General features: G+C 36.5%; 1 protein-coding gene across 1 annotated transcript; it reads left to right on the top strand.

The window, feature by feature from the left end:
* The first annotated feature begins 9,159 nt into the window (after window positions 1-9,159).
* On the top strand, window positions 9,160-23,174 carry LOC120295653. The gene is made up of 7 exons (XM_039316941.1): window positions 9,160-9,412; window positions 9,765-9,865; window positions 10,264-10,507; window positions 11,051-11,220; window positions 11,373-11,380; window positions 11,496-11,716; window positions 22,894-23,174. Exons 1-7 carry the CDS (start codon window positions 9,160-9,162, stop codon window positions 23,172-23,174), a joined length of 1,278 nt encoding a protein of 425 aa, XP_039172875.1.

The raw sequence follows: 23,174 nt of genomic DNA, 5'->3' as shown, positions 1-23,174 counted from the left end.
ATTATTAAAAATCTCATGGTAACCTTAATGCATTTATCATAAACTAATTTTCATTGAAAAAATTCACCACACATTTACTCTAATTTAATATTTATCTCATCAAAAACCCTAAATTAGTACTCGTGATCCAAATCTACCATCCATTAACATTTCATACAATATATTGTTAGAACTCCTGTCACACGATGAATGTTCAGCGACCATGTTAGTTGGATTTGGTGTAGGAAGGACTTGATTGAAATTTTTTTAAAGTTAAAGGACTTGATTGGACAAATTAAAAATTATTGGGAATGATTAAAAAAATCATGAAAGTACAAGGATGGAAAGTAGATTTTTTTTTTTTGAAATAAAATTTGATCAAATATTGATGGAGTACAACTAGTTTGATTAACGTGTGATCCAATTGATTCTTCATCTCACAAAAAGCTAGCGACACAGAATTTCCATAAATGCAATCCAATTTTTCTGAATAAGTGTCAAGATTGTGGGTTTTTGTGAATCTAGTTGAATAGACCATTGTTGTGAAAAATCATAATTGAGAAAAGCTCCAATTGAGGCAATTCTTAAGACATTGGAGAGTTTATGAATTACGTCAATCTGTGAAATATGTAGTTTGTTCAACTTCATTTGTATTAAAATGGTTAAAATTCGCAATATTTTGAGATCCGTTCAATCAAATTTGGCAAATTGGGAGCCATTGGGAAGCTCTTATAGTGTGCAACTAAATTGTACCATTCGATTGTACTTTATTTTTTTAACTTATAAAGATTGACCATTCCGATCAAAAGTTGTTCAAATTATGATGAACAATTAGATGCTTAGAGTGATTACCATGAATGTCCATCTAACCTTTGGTGGTCCATATCGGAAGCAACCTTAGAGAGCTTACTGGACTTGAGGCCGGTGTTGCTATTGAACACTTACACACATACACGGAGAGAGAAAGAGGGAGGGAGGGGAGGGAGGGACGGATGGACGGGCGATGCAAGCGGTGGGACGCGGCCCAAGATGGGAGGTGTGAGCCGTCATGAAGCGAGAAAGAAAATTTGCTTGAAATTTAAGGAAAAAATTGAAAGCTTTGTCAGATGAAGAGAACGTGAGACTTCAAAATTTCTCCAAATTTCCGTTTCTCCCCTTCCTCCGATTTCTCAAACGAGCATATAGTTCTTCCAATCAGTAGTAGAGGGGATCTTTGTAAAAACAACATTTATTTTGGTGTTCAAAAAAGAAATAATTAAAAAAGAAAAAGCTAAAAGGTAAAGCAGAGATGAGAATGACGATCTGTCTGCTCTTTTCTGTGCCCTTTTCTTCTTTTTCATTTCTTCAAGCCATTGTCTTTCACGGATTGCAATGCTCGAGGGGGTGTTGGAAAACGCCGCACTGGATGTTCATAGATCAAATTTATTGACGCGAGGTAAGTGATATCGTAGAAAAAAATAAATGTATTAATAATCTAAAGATGTAATTGAGTTTTAAAATATTCAAAAAATTCAATCAAGTCTTAAAACATAAAAATTGTGTGCAATTAAATTGCTTAGTTAATTTCATCAAAATAAAATGAACGGTGACTAATCATCAAATCTCACATCATCATAAGCGATGAATAAATACCGTAATATTATTTCTGATAGTCACGACTTGCCCAATAGGTGGGTGATACATGCCTAGGGCACTCAATATCATCACCGTACAAAACACCAAAAATTAGTTAAACAGACTTCAAACGTAGATTTAGGTCAAGAGAGGTTGAACAAGTACAGAAACTCCTAGATCTATATTTAAATTGGAAGAGAAGAACTTCCAAATCTTGATCTTGATTGGATAAGAGCTTTCAAAATTTGAAGAAGTCGTATAAGTACTTTCAATGCAACACGAACTCACCGTATCCCTCATCAGTCATGTTTGACTTATTGATTTAGAGGATCTGAAGGAGTGTGTTGATTCCTAATGATGAAAGTGGAAACTACATCCATCAAACAGAAAAGAGCATCACCACGTTAAATAAAACTAAAGCTCAAGTGCTGTGGTCAAGCTCCATGAAGCTGGAGTAGCCATGGCCGCGTGCAGCTTTCTATTTGACGTGCACCTCCTTCTAGTTTTCCATGGTCGCAGGTGCCACCTGTCAATTTTCATTTACAACTTCTTTTAATCTTTTAATCTTTTTTCCTTCTGTAATGGCCGACGGGGTTGACAAATTAACACCTCTCCTTCCAAAAATTAAGGAAAAATGACAATAACATTTTCCATTAGTCAAATTAGATAAAATTAATAGGAAAAGAGACTTGATTGCATTAATTAGGTAAATTTAATATTTTTACTGCACTTTTATGGCAATCCTTTAAAAAAGGGATGAGTCATCTTAATTGGAAGGATCAATATCAAATCTAATACTATTTAATTGTATTTGAAGAGTTAAAAACACATCAATACATAGGAATTTTAATAACAAATGTTTCGTGGGAACTTACTCAATGGATATATTCATTTAATGATCAAATATAGCATTTACACATTTCAGAAAAATAATTTCTCTATTGAAAACAGGCACATCCTTTGTTCTCCAGAGCGAGATTTTTCTCATTAGCCTATGTACAGCCTCTTTAGCTACTCATTAACATAATTTACGTATATCGGTATACTCACACTCGTGACATGTTTTTTTGTATTTCCAAAACAATTCTTTCTATTGCAATTGTACTAATTCAGTTTATTTTAAACCTTTTTTGTATTTGTGCTAGTTCAGTTTATTCAGCCAAATTTGATAGGCCGTCGCTGACATAAATAATTTTTAATAATATTTTAGTAATTTTTTGAATTTTGAATTATTTTTATTTTTTGATTTTTTTTTCCTTTCTTTTAATTTTTTTCCTTTTCCTTTTTCATTCGACTAGTTGCTAGACCGAGGCGACTGGCCAAAGGTGAGGGAAAGCTAGCTGGGGGAGGTTGACCTCACCTAGCAATGGCAAGGCGAGCCTGGCTAGGGGCTGACGAGGTCGCGTCAGTCTAGCAGCTAGAGAAAGAAGGAAGAGAAAAAAATATAAAGAGAAAGAAAAGGAAAAGGAAAAAGAAAAAAAATAATTAAAATTTGTTTATGTTAGCATTAACCATGCCATATTAGTGCCAGCTAGCGATGGACTAAATTTGCACAAATGTAAAAGATTTAAGACTATTAGCAAAAAAAGAAAGTCCAAGACTGAATTGATACAATTGCAATAAATTTATGAATTTTTTGATAATGTTTCCCTTGTCCTTTGATTCGTGAAATAAATTAACGTTAGAAAGTTTAAAAATGGAAATAAAAAGTCATTCTATGCTACTAGAGCAAAGTAACCAGGGTGAGCAGCTCCGCGTTCCATATAAGTTCTACTTAGAATTTGAAACCTATCAATTAAAACAAGTTCTTCATTTTTGGAACTTGGAACCTATCTTGCATACTTTAGAACCAACCCTAGAACTAAGGTCTACTCAAGTTATCAATTGCATAATTGCAGTGAATTTTCACTTTTAATGACCACAACTTATTGTTATAATTCACTAATCATTATTTATATTTAGATACACGAGGAATATGAAACATTAATAAAGTAATAGTCTCAGTTATAAAATGAAAATTTAAACTAATGATTCCAAATTATACATTTATCATCGAACATCATAGAATACCGCATGATCGCACGAAGACATAAAATAAGAAAAACACAATAACTTGATCCAGTCTAAGTTCCACCAATTTAGAACCTAGAACTTATTTATTGAAACAGGTTTCCCAAGAACTTGGAACCTACAATGCATATCTTAGAACATATAATTGCATAGATTCCCATTAGTCCGGTTCTTAGATTCCACGTTCTACATTGGAATTATGCAGAACGTTGGAATTATGCTCACACCTACAATGTAAGAACACTAATGAAATAGCTATTTCCTAATTTGATTTGCATGATGAATTTGTTTATTTTTCATTGGACTAGTTATCCGCATGTATTAAAATGCACGGGAAAATTACACAAAACTCCCATGAACTTTGGAGATTGTTCCCATTCGGTGTCCAACTTTCAACCATTACATGATACCGCACTAAACTTTTGTTATAGGCTCTACTTTTTTCCGTTAATTTGTGTAGAAATCTTTCTTTTATTTAATTGTAGGGAAAATTTCAAAAAATACTAAAAAGGACCCAAAGTGTTATTATTTTCTCAAATGAGGTTCTAAGCTCTATTTAATTGTAAAATTTAAAAAGTGAATTTTCTCAAATAAGTTTTAAATAAGGACCTAAAGTGGCTTTAGTTGTTTCAAATAAGGGCTTGAAGTGGCTTTGGTTGTTTCAAATAAGCACCCGACCTCACCGATCGCCGACTGGCTAAATTTTCCGATCGATCAAGGGTATTTTTGTCATTTTGCATTTCACCTTTTTTTTCTTCCCTTTTTTTTTTTCTGCTTCTTCTTCTTCCTCTTCATCGGTGGTACCGGCCACGGTGATGCCCACATAGGCTAAGCAAGGTCGCCCTCGTCGGCGAAACCACCCACCCAGCCACAAGTGAGGGACAGCCTCGCCTAGGTATGGCGATTCTCACCTAGGGGCCATCCGCGAAGAGGAAGAAGAACTAGCCAAAAAAAAAATGGAAAAAAAAAGAAAAAAAAAAGGGAAAAATGACAAATGACGAAAATACCCTTGATTGCTGGAAAGACGGGGCCTTATTTGAAACAGACATAGCCACTTCAAACTCTTATTTGAAATAAACATAACCACTTTAGGTCCTCATTTGAAATAACATCCATTTTAGACCATTATTTGAGAAAATGAAGGCATTTCAGGTCCTTATTTGAAACAAGGTCCACTTTGAGCCCTTATTTGAGAAAAAGAGGGTACTTCGAGTCCTTTTTTGGAATTTTTCCTTAATTGTATTTGAAGAGTTAAAAACACGTCAATACATAGGAATTTTATTAACAAATGTTTCGTGGGAACTTACTCAATGGATATATTTTCATTTAATGATCAAATATAGCATTTTCACTTTTCAGAAAAATAATTTCTCTATTGAAAATAGGCACATCCTTCGTCCTCCAAAAGCAAGATTTTTCTCATTAGCCTATGTATAGCCTCTTTAGCTACTCATTAACATAATTTACATATATCAGTATACTCACACTCGTGACATGTTTTTTTGTATTTCCAAAACAGTTCTATCTGTTGCAATTGTACTAATTTAGTTTATATTTTTTTTTGGGCCAATCAAATCTTAAACCTTTTGTATTTGTGCTAGTTCAGTTTATTCAGCCAAATATGGTAGGCCGTCGCTAACATAAATAATTTTTAATAATATTTTAGTCATTTTTGAATTTTTAATTATTTTTCTTTTTTTTCTTTTTTCCTTTCTCTTTATTTTTTCCTTTTCCTTTTTCATTTGACTAGTTGCTAGACTGAGGTGACTGGACAAAGGCGAGGGAAAGCTAGCTGGGGGAGGTTGACCTCACCTAGTGATGGCAAGGCAAGCCTCGCTGGGGGCTAACAAGGTTGCGTCGGTCGGCAACTAGAGAAAGAAGGAAGTAAAAAAAAAAAATAAAAGAAAAGGAAAAGGAAAAAGAACAAAATAATTAAAATTTGTTTATGTTAGCATTAACCATACCATATTAGCGCCGGCTAGCGATGGACTAAATTTGCACAAATGTAAAAGATTTAAGACTATTGGCAAAAAAAAAAAAAGTTCAAGACTGAATTTGATACAATTGCAATAAATTTATGACTTTTTTTTTTATAATGTTTCCCTTGTCCTTCGATTCGTGAAATAAATTAACGTTAGAAAGTTTAAAAATGGAAATAAAAATTCATTCTATGCTACTAGAGCAAAGTAACCAGGGTGAGCAGCTCCGCGTTCCATATAAGTTCTACTTAGAATTTGAAACCTATCAATTGAAACAAGTTCTTCATTTTTGGAACTTGGAACCTGTCTAGTATATCTTAGAACCAATCCTAGAACTAAGGTCTACTCAAGTTATCAATTGCATAATTGCAGTGAATTTTCACTTTTAATAACTGCCACTCATTGTTATAATTCACTAACCATTACTTATATTTAGATACACGAGGAATATGAAACATTAATAAAATAATAGTCTCAGTTATAAAATGAAAATTTAAACTAATGATTTCAAATTATACATTTATCATCGAACATCATAGAATACCGCATGATCGCACGAAGACATAAAATAAGAAAAACACAATAACTTGATCCAGGTCTAGGTTCCACCGATTTAGAACCTAGAACTTATTTATTGAAACAGGTTCCCCAAGAGCTTGGAACCTATAATGCATATTTTGGAACATAGAACTGGATAGATTCCCATTAGTCCGGTTCTTAGATTCCACGTTCTACATTGGAATTATGCTCACACCTACAAAGTAAGAACACTAATGAAATAGCTATTTCCTAATTTGATTTGCATGATGAATTTGTTTATTTTTCATTGGACAAGTTATCCGCGTGTATTAAAATGCAAGGGAAAATTACACAAAACTCCCATGAACTTTGGAGATTGTTCCCATTCGGTGTCCAACTTTCAACCGTTACATGATACCGCACTAAACTTTTGTTAACTCTACTTTTTCCGTTCGTATAGGCAATGCATATGGTTTTCAAGATGTACAAGTATATTTTTCATGTTATTTTGTGTAGGAAATCTTTCTTTTACCCTTAATTACCGTAAAAAAAAAAAAAAAAAAGATATAAAAAATTGGAGAAAACTAAATTAAGAGGGAATAATAAATCAACTAAAATACTAAAAGAATTTTCCCTCCTTTTTAGTTTTTTCTTTGATTACAATTAGCGTTTCTTTTATCTAAAATATCTACCGTTTTACATATTCTAATAAAGAAAATTTTCACTTTTGCATTGGTTCTAGCGGCTATCTGTGGAGATCTTCTTTCAAGCGATACATATTATTTGTGGCACGTATTTTTTCACTCACAGCCACTTGCAAGTTGACATACGCCCACAATACCATGCAAACAATAGATGTGGAATTAATTAAAAAAATTAAATATCTTTAATTTGTTTCTCTCTTCCTCCTCCTCATTCATCCACAACTAGCTCTCTCTCTCTCTCTCTCTCTCTTCATCAATCCAGAGCCCTCTGTGTCCGACCTCCGTGCTTCCCCCACCATTGCCACTAGCAGTCATGAGCGCCACATCCTATGCATCTAGGTCGAGCCACCCCTTTCATCATTACTTAGGGTTGTCTTGCTCATTGCTAGTCCGCATCTACCTCGACCATGGTTGAAAGCTTTGTTGGTCCATGGCTTACCAGTCCAAATGTGGATTGCGTCTTCACATCTAGCTTGGGAACTTCCATGTTTGGAGTTGGCGACATGGCTCCTCTATGGCTACAAACGATGTGTGATGGGTATACGGGTGGTTCATCTTGAATGATCGTCGTTAAGGTTGAGCGGTTCCAAACAGGTTCTACTTTGAACTTGGAACCTTGTAAGAGATTCCTTATTTTTTTTGGAATATAGAACTTACCTAACATAACTTGGATCCTAGAACCTACCCCGTCATAAGTTGCGGGATCGGTTCTAAGATCTATCTATGTTCCATATATATTATTAATTAAATGATTGTAGTGAATCATCACATTTAATGATAATTATTTCTCGCTATAATCCATTGACCACGACTTATATTTAGAGACACGAAGAATATGTAAAAGTTTTAATCATAAAATGGAAATTTAAACTAGTGGTTTCAGATTATATACTCATCATCGGAAGTTATGGAATTTCGTAGGATTGCGTGAAAACATAGATCAAGAAAAGCACAAACTTCTCCAAAATTTAGGTTCCATATTCCATTTATATAGAACCTAGAACTTACTTGTCGAAATTGGTTTCCCAAATTTTGAAACCCGGAATCTACCTTACATATCTTGAAACTTGAAACGAAAAAATTCCACTGATCTGGTTCTCCGATTCCAAGTTTTAACCCTAGAACTATTCTTATCCCTAGTTGTCGCCAATGATGACCATGGATGAACAACTCTCAATAGGCAACAAAGCAAAGAAGCTTTTACTTTATAGGCAATGACATAAGCTTCTATGATAGAATATCTTTCTAGATAAAATTTTATTTTTCAATTTAATTCCGCATGAGTGAACACATGTCAATTTCTAAGTGGATGTAACAAAAGAATGCTTACTGCAAAATATTTTTTTGTTGAAGTAATTATCAATCTATTAAGTTTGAATGATTAACAAAAAAAAAAAAGTCGTACTCAAATTATTCAGGTAAGTATTCATCTTAAATCGGTATATAATAGTCATAATGTTGGTGACATTCTTTTGACAAGACATTGAATATCAGCAAAAGTTGACAGACCATTTTGTAATTTTGCTTAAAATCTTGTAGGTTTTTCGGAGACTCGGTTACAAGATCTAAAAAGTGATATATGTGTAATCTCTTGACAAGATAGGAGAGACACCAAAGCAGGAGACGCCACGTGTAAAGCTGTCGGTACATCTTGAAACAATTAAAAGACGAAAGCGCACGCTTCCATCCAACGCGCCAACTCTCTGTCTTTCTTCCTTCTCGTTCTTAGGTAGTCGAACGGTCACAGTCACCGGAGATCGATCATGGCTCGCCGTCGCCGTCGTCGTGGCCACCGTCGCCGGAGAGTGGAAGACCAAGGTGCCGAGCAGGAGGCGACTCCCGCCACTCCACCGAGCCGTCCTCATTTCTTCAAGATCATACTCTCTCACACGCTGGAATCTGGAAAGCTAGTAAGTTCGTCCGCACTTCACAGTTCGCTCCATATCCACCGGCTATCTTCATGGCATTGTCGATTTGGCCTCCACCCTTATGCGTCTCTTTCGTTGTGCTTGGCGTCTTGCTGGAGATCTCTCGGCTCATGCTGTTCATCCAGCACGTCTCCTATTCTTTCCCGCCCCTGTTTTTCTTTCGGCGTTCTTGAGTTTGGCTTCGTGTAAGTGCAATGTGTTTACCGTAAGCTCGTCACAGGGAATCCCAAAAGATTCTTGAGAAGACATGGAAAGGATCTCTCGGGTTTGGTGCTTCTCAAGGTTGCAGGCGGTTTAACCTGGCGTGTGAAACTAGAGAAGAGTGACGATGCCATGGTTTGGTTGTGGAAAGGATGGCGAAAATTCATGGAGCATTACTCCATCGGTCATGGTCACCTCCTAGTCTTCAGAAATGAAGGGGACTCCGTTTTCCATGTGATAATATTCGACAAGAGTGCTTCGGAGATTGATTATCCCTCGAGCATCGGAAGTTACAGAGCGAGCCCTGAGGGTGAATTCCTCTCTCGAAAAGAGGAAAATGTCGTGGAAATCGGAGATTCAGAGGGTTTCGTGCCTCGTTCTTGGCCAAGTTCGAAGGGCTTGTCACGAGAATTCGGAGGTGTGAGTTGCGATTTTCCAACATGTTCGTTTTCGGCATGACTCTGTTTCCTCAGTTCTTTTCAAGTTTAATGTCTTCGAAGTTTTTTAATAAGCTTTCTTTACGTGTTGATCGATAAAGTATGTGGACAATGTAGTTAATTTAGTTACTTCTAATGTGAAGGTGATGACAAATTTTCTGCATCAAGTTATTTTTACTTAGAAAATAGATCACATTACTTTTCAATCTATGTAAATGTCGTAATAGGTAAATTGATAAAATCTAGTGCAGTTGTCATCTTTAAGTGCAGAGGAAATCAAAGAGTTTGGATGCTGAGTAAGTCATCTTGAGCTTGTTTTACGTGGTTCTACAGGTCCAAGTTCTCTCACTGCACTTGAATTAGCCAGCAGATTCGAATCAGACCATCCATTTTTTAAAGTAGTGATGCGACCTTCTTATATTCAGAAATATTTGGTAAGATCCCGAGCTCTATTCATCGGTGGCATACATTGAGTTCAGACTTGATCGCTGTCTGTATCTTGTCTTATGTTCTTGAAGTTGATTTAGTTTGTGAAGGAAACCGCATGACATGTTATTCTCATTGAAGTGTTCATGGTATGAGTCAAATTTAAAATATGAATGATATCTACATCTAGTCGCAAAATTGGCAGCTTCACTTTTTGTCCAGTAGCATATATTTTGACATTCAGATGCGAAATTGCAGGTTAAGTCATTATGATTGATAACTTCCATTGACAATTAAAAGCAGTTGATTAAAACTCCTGAAATTAGCAATTTTTATCATAAATCCACATTCTTATTCTATCACCTTTCTTAATCATATTTTGATTGTTCAAACTGGTACTGGGCAGTGCGTCCCTTGTAAATTCTTCGGGAAACATGTTCAAAAGAACAAGCAATTTGTGACTCTTAGGTACTCAGACAGATCATGGCAAGTGAAGCTGAGGAGCTATGAACACAGACGAATGGCATTTCTCTCTACTGGTTGGTCCTCATTCATGAGAGAAACTGGTCTTCATATAAGTGATGTCTGCGTGTTCGAGCTCATTGATAGGGATGACATTATGTTCAGAGTCTCCATGTTCAACAATGATGGTAAGGACCTGATTTATATTGATTGAGATGGACATTAAAATTGCCACTTTAAGCCGTGTAAGTCACCTAGGAATTCAGTATTCCTAATTACTACTCCATTGTTCAGTTTAGTACCTGCTGCATTCGTAAAAAGTGCACTTTTATCTGTTTTTTCTACCTTAGTTATGAGTCTTCCAAGATGATGAATTTTTCCATATGGTGTGTGAAATTCATGGTAATCAACTGCACAGTGCTATCACTGATGTTGCCACATCAAATCTAAATTTCGAGGTGTCAGTCACTTGTTGCTTTATAAGTTATGTTTCTGCTGACATTCTTTCTATTCTTAATCTGTTTTCAAATCCTAAAAAATCTTTAAAGAAGCTGTTTCTTTTTTGATTATGAGATGATTTGGGAGGTGTAAAATCTTCTTGGTTACATCTTCTGGGATGATGATGAAAACAATAATCTATATTGATATGCGATCCTTGCTAAATCCTTCCATTGTGAATTCATGAAAAGTTCATAGCGGCGCTTATGAGATTTCTCCTCTTTGTAGTGCAGGTTGGATTGAAATCAAACAGTCTCAATGCCGAGAGAGCTCTTTGGAGCCCTCTTTTCATGGTTCTCTATGTCTGAGCCCTGTCAGTACTCATGAAAAAGCTAGCGGATTTGAATCGGACCATCCCTTTTTCAAAGTGGTGATGCAGCCTTCTTATGTTCAGAATTATTTGGTAAGATCATGAGCTCTATTCATTGGTGGCATACGTCGAGTTCATGGTATGAGTCCAATTCAAATATGAACCGTTTCTATGCTTGTCTCAAAATTGATGACTTCAGTTATATCCAGGAGCATTTATTTTGACATATAGATGTGAAATTGCAGGTTAAGTGGTTATGATTGGTAACTTCCATTGGCAAGTGAAAACAGTTCATTAAAACTCCTGATGCTAACGAATTTTATTATAAAGCCACATCTCATGCATGTTTCTCTGTGTGAATTCTTCAGGAAACATGTTCAAAAGAACAAGCAAGTTGCGACTCTTAGGTACTCAGACAGATTGTGGCAAGTAAAGCTGCGGAGCTATGAACACAGAGGAATGGCATTTCTCTCTAATGGCTGGTCCTCATTCGTGAGAGAAACTGGTCTTTGTCCAAGAGATGTCTGCATTTTCGAGCTCATTGATAGGGATGGCACTGTGTTCAGAGTCTACATTTTCAAAAGTGATGGTAAGGACCTGATTTATATTGATTGAGATGGACATTAGAAGTGTCATTTTGAGCCATGTAAATCACCTAGAATTCAGTATTCCTAATGACTACTCCCTTTTTCAGTTCGGTACTGCTGAATCCATAAAAAATGCACAATATTTTCTGTTTTTTCTTTTTACTAATGAGCCTTCCAAGATGATGAATTTCTGTGTATGTTTAGTAATTCAAATGCACAGTCACTGTCATTGATAGCGCCGTATTCATGTCTAATTTGGAGGTTTCAGGCACTTGTTTTTTTATAAGTTTTTTTCTGCTGACATTCTTCCTATTTCCTTAATCTGTTTTAAAATACTAAAAGAATCATTTAAGAAACTTTCTCTTTGTTGATTAATGAGATAATGATTTGGGAGGTGTGACATCTCCTTGGTTATATCTTCTGGGAAAAGCATGAAATTGATCATGCATGTTGACTTGTGATCCACGTTAAATCCTTCCATTGTGAATTTGTGAAAGGTTCATACTGCTTATGAGAATTCTCCACTTTATAGGCCAGATTGAAAGCAAACAATCTAAACACCAAGAGAGCTCTTCCGAGCCAGCTTTTCACTTTTCTCCAGGTCTAAGGTTAGTCTCTGCTTATGAGAAAGCTAGGGGATTTGAATCGGACCATCCCTTTTTCAAAGTGGTGCTGCAGCCTTCTTTTGTTCGGAAACATTTCATAAGATCTCAAGCTCTATTTATCGGTGACATACATTAAATTCAAATGTGATTCAGTTTGTATTTTGTCTTATATTCTAGTGTTTACCAAGTTGATTTAGTTTGTGTGGGAAACCATATTGTTGTAGAAAACTTCCTTGAGTGTTTTGAAGCTGACAAAACGTTTCTATCAGTCTAGTCTGAAGACTTGCAAACTCTTCCATCAAAGTCTGAAGACTCCGGCCTGCCAGACTCAAGACTCAAAGTCTATCCTCATTGACAGTTTCTAGACCGTCGAAGAATGCTTATCCAGAATTGGATGCTTCGTTAAGGATTTGACTTTATCGACTGGAGAAGATCTCTTGGCTAAATATACCATGTCGAAATCCATTATTCAAATCAAAATTGATTCAGGGATTTTGGATCCATTGATTGACGAAGTATACTTGGAAGGTTCTACTTATGGAAACCTAGATCCTGATTGTATGGGCGAGTATGATTGATGGGCTATCGTCATGTTCCTTAAATAGCTCGAAGATCTTCCTAATTGATTCTGTCCAACGGGTAGATTGGAATAATTCATTTGGTAAGTGCCAACGGGTGTGATGGCATAAAGGAGTATATAAAGAAGACATTCCAGTTGTTAGAGTGGGTGTGCGATAAAAGAATTCCAAAGTCTGAAACTCCTTGTTCTTTGTCAATTAAACTGTTGAGCGAAATCTTGTATGCAAAAGAGAGTCTATATCTTCGAGAGACCTTGAGGAAGTGTAGCAGAGTCTCTATACTGTGGAATCAAGGAAAAGCTTTTCTGTAATAACTCTTTTGTTCATAGTGAAATCCGGCCGGTGAGCCGTCAGTGCGGAAGAGTGGACGTAGGCTTGGATTAAGCCGAACCACTATAATCTATATGTTCATATTATCTTCTCTACGCTCTTTTACTTTGATCGTAACTCGTTTTGTTTACAAGAGACGAATTTCCTTTTCATAATCTGTTGTTGATTAATGTTGCACACTTATCTCGTAAAATTGTTTTTACATTTATTCACCCCCCTCTAGGTGCTCATACTAGCTTTCACAATTGGTATCAGAGCCAGTGTACTCACTTAAGTTGAAGTGTTTTACTTCATAGTTAAAGATCCATGCCTAGTATGTTGGCTCCAGGTTGAAGAGCAAAGCAATACCAAACCGTCTTATTTTGATGGAAATGAATACAACATATGGAAAAACAAGATTAAGACATTTCTAAGATAAAAAGATCCTCTGGAATGGGATGTGGTAGATAAAGAAATCATTCCTAAAGTTGCACCTGTCTCAGAAAGAGGAAAAGAAGCTGTTGAGTCTAGCAAAATGACTCAAGAAGAGATAACCAAAAGACAAGCTCTTGATGCAAAATGAATTTATTCTTTATATTGTGCATTATCACCTATTGAATATAACAGAATATCTTCTTGTGTTACAACTAAAGAAGTCTGGGATAGATTACACATTACCTATGAAGGAACTGATCGAGTGAAAGAAACCAGAATCAACATTTTGCTCGATCAATACGAAGCATTCAAAATGAAGTCGGAGAATCTATCACCGACATGTTTAGTCGTTTTACAAAAATCGTGAATGGTCTTGAAAATCAAGATCAACCAATTTCTGATCTCATGAAAGTAAACAAGCTACTACGTGGACTCTCCAAGGATTGAAATCACAAAAATACCTCAATAAGGGAGACGCAAAGAATTATGCCACTTTCTGTCGATAAATTGGTTGGGACTCTTTAGTCTTATGAAGTGGAGCGAATCAATGAAGATGAAGATCCTAAAGGTAAGAAATCCATTGCATTAAAATATAATGATGATTCTGATGTCACGCATTCCAAGACGATATGGATGATGAGGAGCTTGCTCTCATGATAAGAAGATTCAGGAAGCTAAACAGAAAGGGGGGAAGATTCAATCCAAAGAAACAAAGTTTTCAAAAACAACAGACTAAGTTTGTTGAGGATGATGAATCCAATAGAGATGTAGTCTGTTTTGAATGTAAGAAAAATGGACACATTAGACCTAACTGTCCCTTTCTGAGGAAAAAGAAAGGAAAAGCTGAGAAATATCGAAAGGCACTCAAAGTAGAAACTTGGAGTGATACATAATGTGAAGAAAGTGATAATGATTATACCAATATTTGTCTCATGGCACAATTAGACTCAGATTCAAACTCCAAGACAGACTCAAATTCAGATAGTGAATTCGAGGTAAGTAATTTGAATATTCCTTCTAGAGTCTCTAGATACATTGATGAATTGTGTCTTAGTCTCAAAACTTCTCTCAAAAGGATTTCCGAACTCAAAAGAGAAAATTCTGCACTAAAGCAATTGGAAAATGCTTGGAAAGAAAAGGTCAAAAATCTAGACAAAAGTGTTACTACTTTGAAAGAAAATGCAAACAATCTTTCAAAAGAAAATGCATTCTTGAAAAATGACATCTCAAATATTTCTAAAAGATTTTCTATAAGATCTGAGAAACTTGAAAAAAAAATTTCAGCACAAAGACCTTACTTCAACAAATCAGGTTTATGAATGACTGCTGAAACCATTCCTCTAATTGATTTTCCTAAAGTAAAGGAAAGAATTAAGCAAAGACCTATGAGAGATGCTTACAAAAATCATTTCCAAAATTTTTTTGTAAAACCAGTAGGCCGCAGTGCTCTTAGATGTTCTAAGTGCAATAGCTCAGACCATTTTGAGAAAGAATGTCTTATGGTTTGGAAACCTGTTAAGAAAGTATGGGCAAAGACCGTATATTCCACTAACACCAATGGGCCCAAGAAAATATGGGTACCAAAGAAAGCTTGAGTCTCTTTTCTAAATGCAGGTCACTATCAAGAAAAAGATTAAATGGTAACTAGATAGTGGATGCTCAAGGCATATGACTGGAGATTCAAATTGCTTCATAAAGCTTGTTCAAGTTAATGGTGGAAAAGTTTCATTTGGAGGAAATAACAAAGGAAGAATTGTGAGATACGGAACTGTAAAGATTGGAAGCCTCATGATCAAAGACCTACAAGAGATGCTTACAAAAATCATTTCCAAAAAAAAAATTGTAAAACCAAGAGGTCGCAAAGGCTCTTAGATGTTCTAAGTGCAATAGCTCGTGACCATTTTGAGAAAGAATGTCCTATGGTTTGGAAACCTGTTAAGAAAGTATGGGCAAAGACCGTATATTCCACTAACACTAATGGGCCCAAGAAAATATAGGTACCAAAGAAAGCTTGAGTCTATTTTCTAAATGCAGGTCACTATCAAGAAAAAGATTAAATGGTACCTGGATAGTGGATGCTCAAGGCATATGACTGGAGATTCAAATTGCTTCATAAAGCTTGTTCAAGTTAATGGTGGAAAAGTTTCATTTGGAGGAAACAGCAAAGGAAGAATTGTGAGATACGGAACTATAAAGATTGGAAGCCTCATGATCGTAATGTTTCCTTAGTGGAAGGACTCAACTACAATTTGCTAAGTATCGCCCAGCTATGCGACACCGGTTTCAAAATCAATTTTCAAGAGAGAATATGTTCAGGAGCTAGTAAAGACTCCTCTCAGTCTTTCACGGGTCGAAGATATGGAAATATCTACCTCTTGATGTCAAACCAGATGAAACCCAATGTCTAATCTCAATTCAAGAAGAAGCAAACTTATGGCACATAAAACTTGGGCACATCAACATGAAGCAGATAGTCAAAATTTCAGCAAAGAAGCTTGTTCGTGGTCTACCCAATCTGTCATACCAAAAGTCTGATCTATGCACACCATGTGTGTTGGGAAAATAGGTAAGAAACTCATTCAAACCAATAAATCAAGTTTCCACTAATCATGTACTGCAGCTCTTGCATATGGATATCTTTGGACCAACCAAAACTCAGAGCATTGGAGGTAAGAAATATTGTTTAGTAATTATGGATGATTATTCACAATTCACTTGGGTATATTTCCTGACAAGTAAGTCTGAAACATTTTCTTATTTTACAAAGTTTGCTAAAAATGTCCAAAATGAGAAAGGGTATGTTATTTCGAGAGTATAACGAACAGACCATGGAGGTGAATTTGAAAATCAAGACTTTACAAAATTCTGTGATGAATCTGGTTTTCAACATGTGTTCTCTTCTCCATATACTCCAGAGCAAAATGGAGTCGTGGAAAGAAAGAATAGATCACTTCAAGAAATGGCTAGAACTCTTTTGATTGAAAGTAACATCTCTTCACATTTTTGGGCTGAAGCAGTTTCTACAACATGTTATATTATTAATAGAGTCTTTCTAAGGCCTATTTTGGAGAAAACTCCCTACGAGTTATTCAAAGGAAAGAAGCCCATTGTTTCGTATTTTCATGTATTTGGATGTAAATTTTTTTATATTGAAAAATGCAAATGATCGAGTTGGTAAGTTTGAAGAAAAATCAGATGAAGGTATTTTTCTTGGATATTCTATCACAAGCAAAGCTTACAGAGTTTACAACAAGAAGACTCAATCCGTGGAGGAATCAATGAACGTCAAATTTCAAGACTTTATGCAAAATCAATCGATTCACACTCATCTTGAAGAATCTGAACCTGCTTCAGACTCTACAAAGTCTAAATCTCCAGAAGTAGTTCAACCTTCAGAAGATGAGCAACAAATGATCAACGAAGATTCAAATGAGGAAAAAGATCAACAGTCTGACAAATCAACCAGCAACTGGAAGCATAAGTCTAGTCATCCCAAAGAATTCGCATAAGATCCAAAATGTGCGAAGAGTCTAGTGCTGTGGCTCTTATTTCTGAAATAGAACACAAGAGCATTAACTGATGAAAGCTGGATTGGAGTTATGCAAGAAGAACTCAGGCAATTCAGCATTAATGATGTCTGGGAATTGACTCATAAATCGAAAGGTAAGTCTATCATTGGAGCTAAATGGGTTTTCAGGAACAAGATGAACGAGAAAGGAAATGTTGTAAGAAACAAAGCAAGACTCGTGGCCAAGGCATATACGCAAGAAGAATGGATAGACTATGAAGAGACTTACGTACCAGTAGCAAGGTTAGAAGCAATTAGATTATTACTTGTTTTTGCTTGTCATAAGAATTTCAGGTTATTACAAATGGACGTCAAAAGTGCTTTCCTAAATGGATTTATCCAAGAGGAAGTCTATGTGGAACAACCACCCGGTTTTGAAGACCTAAGAAAACCAGACTCGTATTCGGGCGAAAAAAAAGGCTTTATATGGTTTAAAGCAAGCGCCTCGAGCTTGGTACGACACTACTAAGTAAGTTTTTAATTCAGAACGGGTTTGTCAAAGGTAAAGTAGATACTACATTGGTTATCAAAAGAGAAAGCAAAAGTTTTCTACTCGTTCAAATTTATGTTAATGATATTATTTTTGGATCTTCTAATGAAAATCTGTGCAATAAATTTTCTAAGTCTATGCAGGATGAGTTTGAAATGAGCATGATGGGTGAGCTAACCTTCTTTCTTGGGCTTCAAGTGAAACAATTGAAGGAAGGAATCTTTATTCATCAAGAAAAATATGCTAAAGAACTTGTCAAAAAGTTTGGACTAGAAAATTGCAAAAAGATTGATATACCAATGTCAAGTTCTTTGAAGCTAGACAAGGATGAAGAAGGAAAGAAAGTTGACCGTAAGCTATACAGGAGTATCATTAGTTCACTTCTTTATCTAACTGCTTCTAGACCTGACATTTTGTATTTGTGCCAGATTTCAATCAGACCCTAAAGAATCTCATTTAAGTGTTGCAAATCGTGTCATCAAATACATTGCCTCAACTTTAAATTTGGGTCTCTGGTATCCTAAAGGAGACTTTACTCTTCTTGGATACTCAGACGCAGACCTAGCCGGATGCAGAGTTGATAGAAGGAGCACCTCGGGCACTTGTGTGGAAGCAGGACAATATCTTGGTTTTCAAGGAAGCAAAGTACAGTAGCTCTTTCTCCAGCAGAAGCAGAGTATGTAACTCTTTGAAGTTGTTGTTCACAAATTATGTGGATAAAACAACAGTTAAAAGACTTTGGAATTGAAGATTCATGCACTCAAATCAAATGTGACAACACCAGCACAATCAATCTCACCAAGAATCCGATTCTTCACTCAAGAGCAAAACATATAGAGATTCGACATCATTTCATTAGAGATCATGTTCAAAATGGAGAAGTTTCAATTCAGTTTATTGACTCAAAGAATCAACTGGCAGATATATTTACAAAGCCTTTGGAGAAATATCAATTAGAAGTTATTCGTTCCAGACTAAATATCTTAAGGTCTGAAGAAGTTCAGACTCAGGACTGAAAGTCTAAAGGAACTCAGACTCAGACAATCAAGATCTACAACTGTAAGTTATTTCTATTTTAGAAACTTATCTCTCAGATCAAATCTTGAAAAGGTATGATCATCTATCTAAAATTAATTGGTGTTATTTTCCCAATTTTTTGTGATTAGTGCAATCCTTCATTTTCGAAAGAGAAGTTATTTTTAAAAATGACAGTTATATAGTTTTTGAAAAGGCAGTTATTTTTAAAAGGCATTTTTATATTTCCTTTTTTCACGACGCTTCGTATGCCTCGCTTCGACTGCCTTATATACTGTCAGTTCTTCTTCATTTTACTCTCAAAAACCCTAAGAGAAGCACCGATCTTCCATTTCTGTCTTCTTCTCTTGTTTAATCCTCGAAAAAGTTTTCATCTTTCTTGGGAAACAAGCTTGGAATCTCTCAAAAACTGTGTAAGATGTCGTCTCAAAGAAAGTCTTTGAGGATCGCGAATAGGGGACCACGGCAAATGCGTGAGGGGCCTACGCACTTTGATCTCACCAAGGAAGAAGAATCTCCTAGACAGCAGCAGAGCCCACAACATTCTCAAAGAGTGTCCATCTCCTCCATCTAGACCTCAGAATGTTGCATATCAAGAAGAGGAAGAAATCATCGAAGACGCAGAACCCGTAAGAACTCTTAAGCCCGCTTTTACCTACAAGCTTTATCGTGCTTTGAAGAGGAGTGGTACTCCGTTGAACTACATTGATGAATTTCTTAAAGACAAAGGGTATAGAAATGAAACTTTCTTTTTACGCACAATGGAACGATTGGGAATTGCCCTTGCTTGGTCGGCGGAAGAGGCATTGGTAAATATCCCAAGCGATCCACGTGTTGGAGGGCTGAGTCAACCATATGAGAATGACGATGATATGATGTACAGTCAGTTTAAACCTAGAATGGGTGTTGCAGCAAAAATCCGAAGCAAAAGGACGGATTTATTTCGATTGGAGGAACACAAGCAATTGTACTATAAGTTGCTTAAGCGTGGCGTGATAAACCCTAGAAGGGTGGACTTTGATTTCCTTGATTTTGTGAATGTCAATCTACGGGAATAATTCAGTCTTCTTCAACTCGAACGGTTTTGTTCTGAATCAACAGAGGCTCATGTTGAACTTACTACTTATTTCTATTCAAATCTCAGTTTCTTGGATGCGAATAGGTTCTCTTTTAGTGTTCAAGATCAGGACTATGTGGTTGACATGAATACATTGGCTGATGTGATTGGGGTTGAAAGAGGGAGATATCAACTTATCAGTGTGTCTATTGCTCGTGCAACGTTGGAGCTTGTTAAGGATAGAAGGACGGAAGGAAAGATTTCCTATCTGAGGATGAATGCTTCCAACATTTTGCTTCACAAGATTGTGATTAACTGCCTCGACAAAAATCTACTTCAAAAATCAATGTTCAAACTTGGAGGCAAAGCTGATGTATGCCATCAATGCTGGGAAAAAGTTCTCTCTTCCACACACTATTATGTTCCACATGTACAGAGCAGTGGTGAAGGACAAGGGTCAACTTCCTTACCCAGCTCTTGTGATCAAGTTATTCATACATTTGAACGTTCAGCCTCCCCGGATTCTCTGTGTTCGAACATGCAATCAAATGATGGTGGGACTGAAAATGGTCTCTAAAATACGTCTGAAGGAACTCAACAAGGCGTTGGAACAATTCAAGGAGAAAACCCTTGTCAAGACTCATCCAATCTCTTCGGCTGTGAAGAGGAAAGGGAAGGAGCCCATGGTTGCTCCATCCAAGAAAAGAAGAGCTCTCATCATTGAGGATGAAGAGGATGAGGATTATATCATCATTTCTACGATGGCATTGAAGAACTTGAGTCGTTCTGTTCCAGAATCGACGGAGAGATAGGAAAAAGACACGGATGAGACAGAAAAGAGGACTGGAGAAAGAGAAGATTTTGAGAAAGAAGCAGAGGAGAGAGATGCAAAGGAGGAAAGAATTGAGGAAGAAGAAGAAGAGGAGAGAGGAGATCAAGCGGAAGCAGAGCATGAGGAACACTTTTCTCCACCTTCGAAGGCATGAAAACAGGGGGAGATCCGAGAAAAGAGGAACGCCCTCATTCCCTACCACCAGTGAAGGAATAAGTCGTTCTCCAGCAAATCCAGAGGACATCTATGCCTCTCAATTTCCTGAGGAGGGACATGATGTTTCATTACCCAATTTGCATGACCATGCTGATTTGCCATCATCTGCCTATACTCCGTCTGATCGTGTAGAAGCCAGTACTCAGACTGATAATTCAGCAGACTTTCGCAGAATACTTGATGTTCTCTTGGAGATACGGGGTCAAAAATATGCTCTGGGATGCGAAGTACAGAACTTGCAAAATGCAGGTCAAACCTCTTCAGTTTCTTTGCATGATCAAATTCATGCCCTTGCTCTTCAAGTTCAAGCAAATGCCAAGGGTGAAGATGTGGTGCAACTGAAGGAGGATTTGAAAAAGCTGGAAGGGATTGTCCAGTCAATGGGAGATTTCCAGCTTGTTCGTGTTCTCAAGCAATCTTAATTCCATTCTCTTTTCATATTTACCTTTTTAATGATGACAAAAAGGGGGAGAGATGTGGTGCAGATTTGATTTTGAACTTTGAACTCACTTTTTGAACTTTTGTGTCGATTATGTTTGATTGACTTGACTTTTGTGTTTGGCTGTTTGGATTTGAACTGGATTTGGATTTGACTGTTTGAACAGTTGTTTATCTTAAGTACTATTGATATCTCATGGCTTTGTTCATTTACAAGACTAATCTACTTTCTGTGGATGCAGATTCTAGTGTTATTTTTACTAAGCCATTTATCTTTGTGAGATATCCATATTTGCTTGAGTAATGTTTTGTAGGTTAAAGTTATCCAAATCAAGCAGGAAAGTTTTGTCACCATAAAAAATGGGGAGATTGTTGGAGAAAACTTCCTTGAGTGTTTTGAAGCTAACAAAACGTTTCCATCGCCTAGTCTCAAAGACTTGCAGACTCTTCCATCAAAGTCTGAAGACTTCGGACTGCCAGATTCAAGACTCAAAGTCTATCCTCATCGATAGTTTCTAGACCGTCGAAGAAGGCTTATCCAAAACTGGATGCTTCGTTAAGGATTTGACTTTATCGACTGGAGAAGATCTCTTGGCTGGATGTAGCATGTCAGAATCCATTATTCAAATCAAGATTGATTCAGGGATTTTGGATCCATTGATTGGCGAAGTATACTTGGAAGATTCTACTTATGGAAACCTATATCCCGATTGTATGGGCGAGCAGGATTGATGGGCTATCGTCATGTTCCTTAAATAGCTCGAAGATCTTCCTAATTGATTCTGTCCAACGGGTAGATTGGAAGAATTCATTTGGTAAGTGCCAACGGGTGTGATGGCATAAAGGAGTATATAAGGAAGACATTTCAGTTGTTCGAGTGGGTGTGCAATAGAAGAATTCCAAAGTCTGAAGCTCCTTATTCTTTGTCAATTAAACTGTTGAACGAAATCTTGTACGCAAAAGAGAGTCTATATCTTTGAGAGACCTTGAGGAAGTGTAGTAGAGTCTCTACACTGTGGAATCAAGAAAGAGCTTTTCTGTAACAACTCTTTTGTTCATAGTGAAATCCAGCCGGTGGGCTGTCAGTGCGGAAGAGTGGACGTAGGCTTGGATTAAGCCGAACCACTATAATCTCTGTTTTCATATTCTCTTATCTACGCTCTTTTACTTTGATCGTAACTCGTTTTGTTTACAAGAGACGAATTTCCTTTTCATAATCTATTGTTGATTAGTGCTGCACACTTATCTCGTAAAATTGTTTTTACACCTATTCACCCCCCTCTAGGTGCTCATACTAGCTTTCACACATATGACTTGTTGTTTTCCTTAGATTGTTCATGGTATGAGTCGAACTCAAATATGAATTGTACCGGTACTTCTCTCACGATTGATGGCTTCAGTTATGTGCAGGAGTATATTTGACATTTAGATGGGAAATTGCAGGTTAAGTGGTTATGATTGGTAACTTCCATTGGCAAGTTAAAATGGTTGATTAGAACTCCTAAAACTAGCAAATTTTATCATAAATCCACATCTCATGTGTGTCTCTCATGAGTGTATCCTTATTCTATCACATTTCCTAATCATCTATTGGTTGTTAAACACCTCTTGGGCAGAGCATTCCAGTGAATTCTTCAGGAAACATGTTCAAAAGAACAAGCAAGTTGCAACTCTTAGTTACTTAGACAGATCTTGGCTAGTGAAGTTGAGAAGCTATGATCACAGAGGAATGGCATTTCTCACTAGTGGTTGGCCCTCATTTGCAAGAGAAACTGGTCTTTGTCTAAGAGATGTCTACGTGTTTGAGATCATTGATAGGGATGACATTGTGTTCAGAGTCTCCATTTTCAGCAGTGATGCTAAGGACCTGATTTATGTTGATTTAGATGAACACTAA

The sequence above is a fragment of the Eucalyptus grandis genome, chromosome 1 (genome assembly GCF_016545825.1).
Source record: "Eucalyptus grandis isolate ANBG69807.140 chromosome 1, ASM1654582v1, whole genome shotgun sequence".
NCBI lineage: Eukaryota > Viridiplantae > Streptophyta > Magnoliopsida > Myrtales > Myrtaceae > Eucalyptus > Eucalyptus grandis.
The sequence above is the reverse complement of the archived record's forward strand: the minus strand, read 5'-3'. Positions and strand labels throughout refer to the sequence as shown.

What these genes read in the sequence shown, in the direction of transcription:
- LOC120295653 (XM_039316941.1), top strand. Translation starts at nt 9,160, where the DNA reads ATGGAGCATTACTCCATCGGTCATGGTCACCTCCTAGTCTTCAGAAAT. An exon ending in CTTATATTCAGAAATATTTG is followed by an intron (nt 9,866 to 10,263) that starts GTAAGATCCCGA and finishes GGTACTGGGCAG; the next exon opens with TGCGTCCCTTGTAAATTCTT. An exon ending in CTCCATGTTCAACAATGATG is followed by an intron (nt 10,508 to 11,050) that starts GTAAGGACCTGA and finishes TTTGTAGTGCAG; the next exon opens with GTTGGATTGAAATCAAACAG.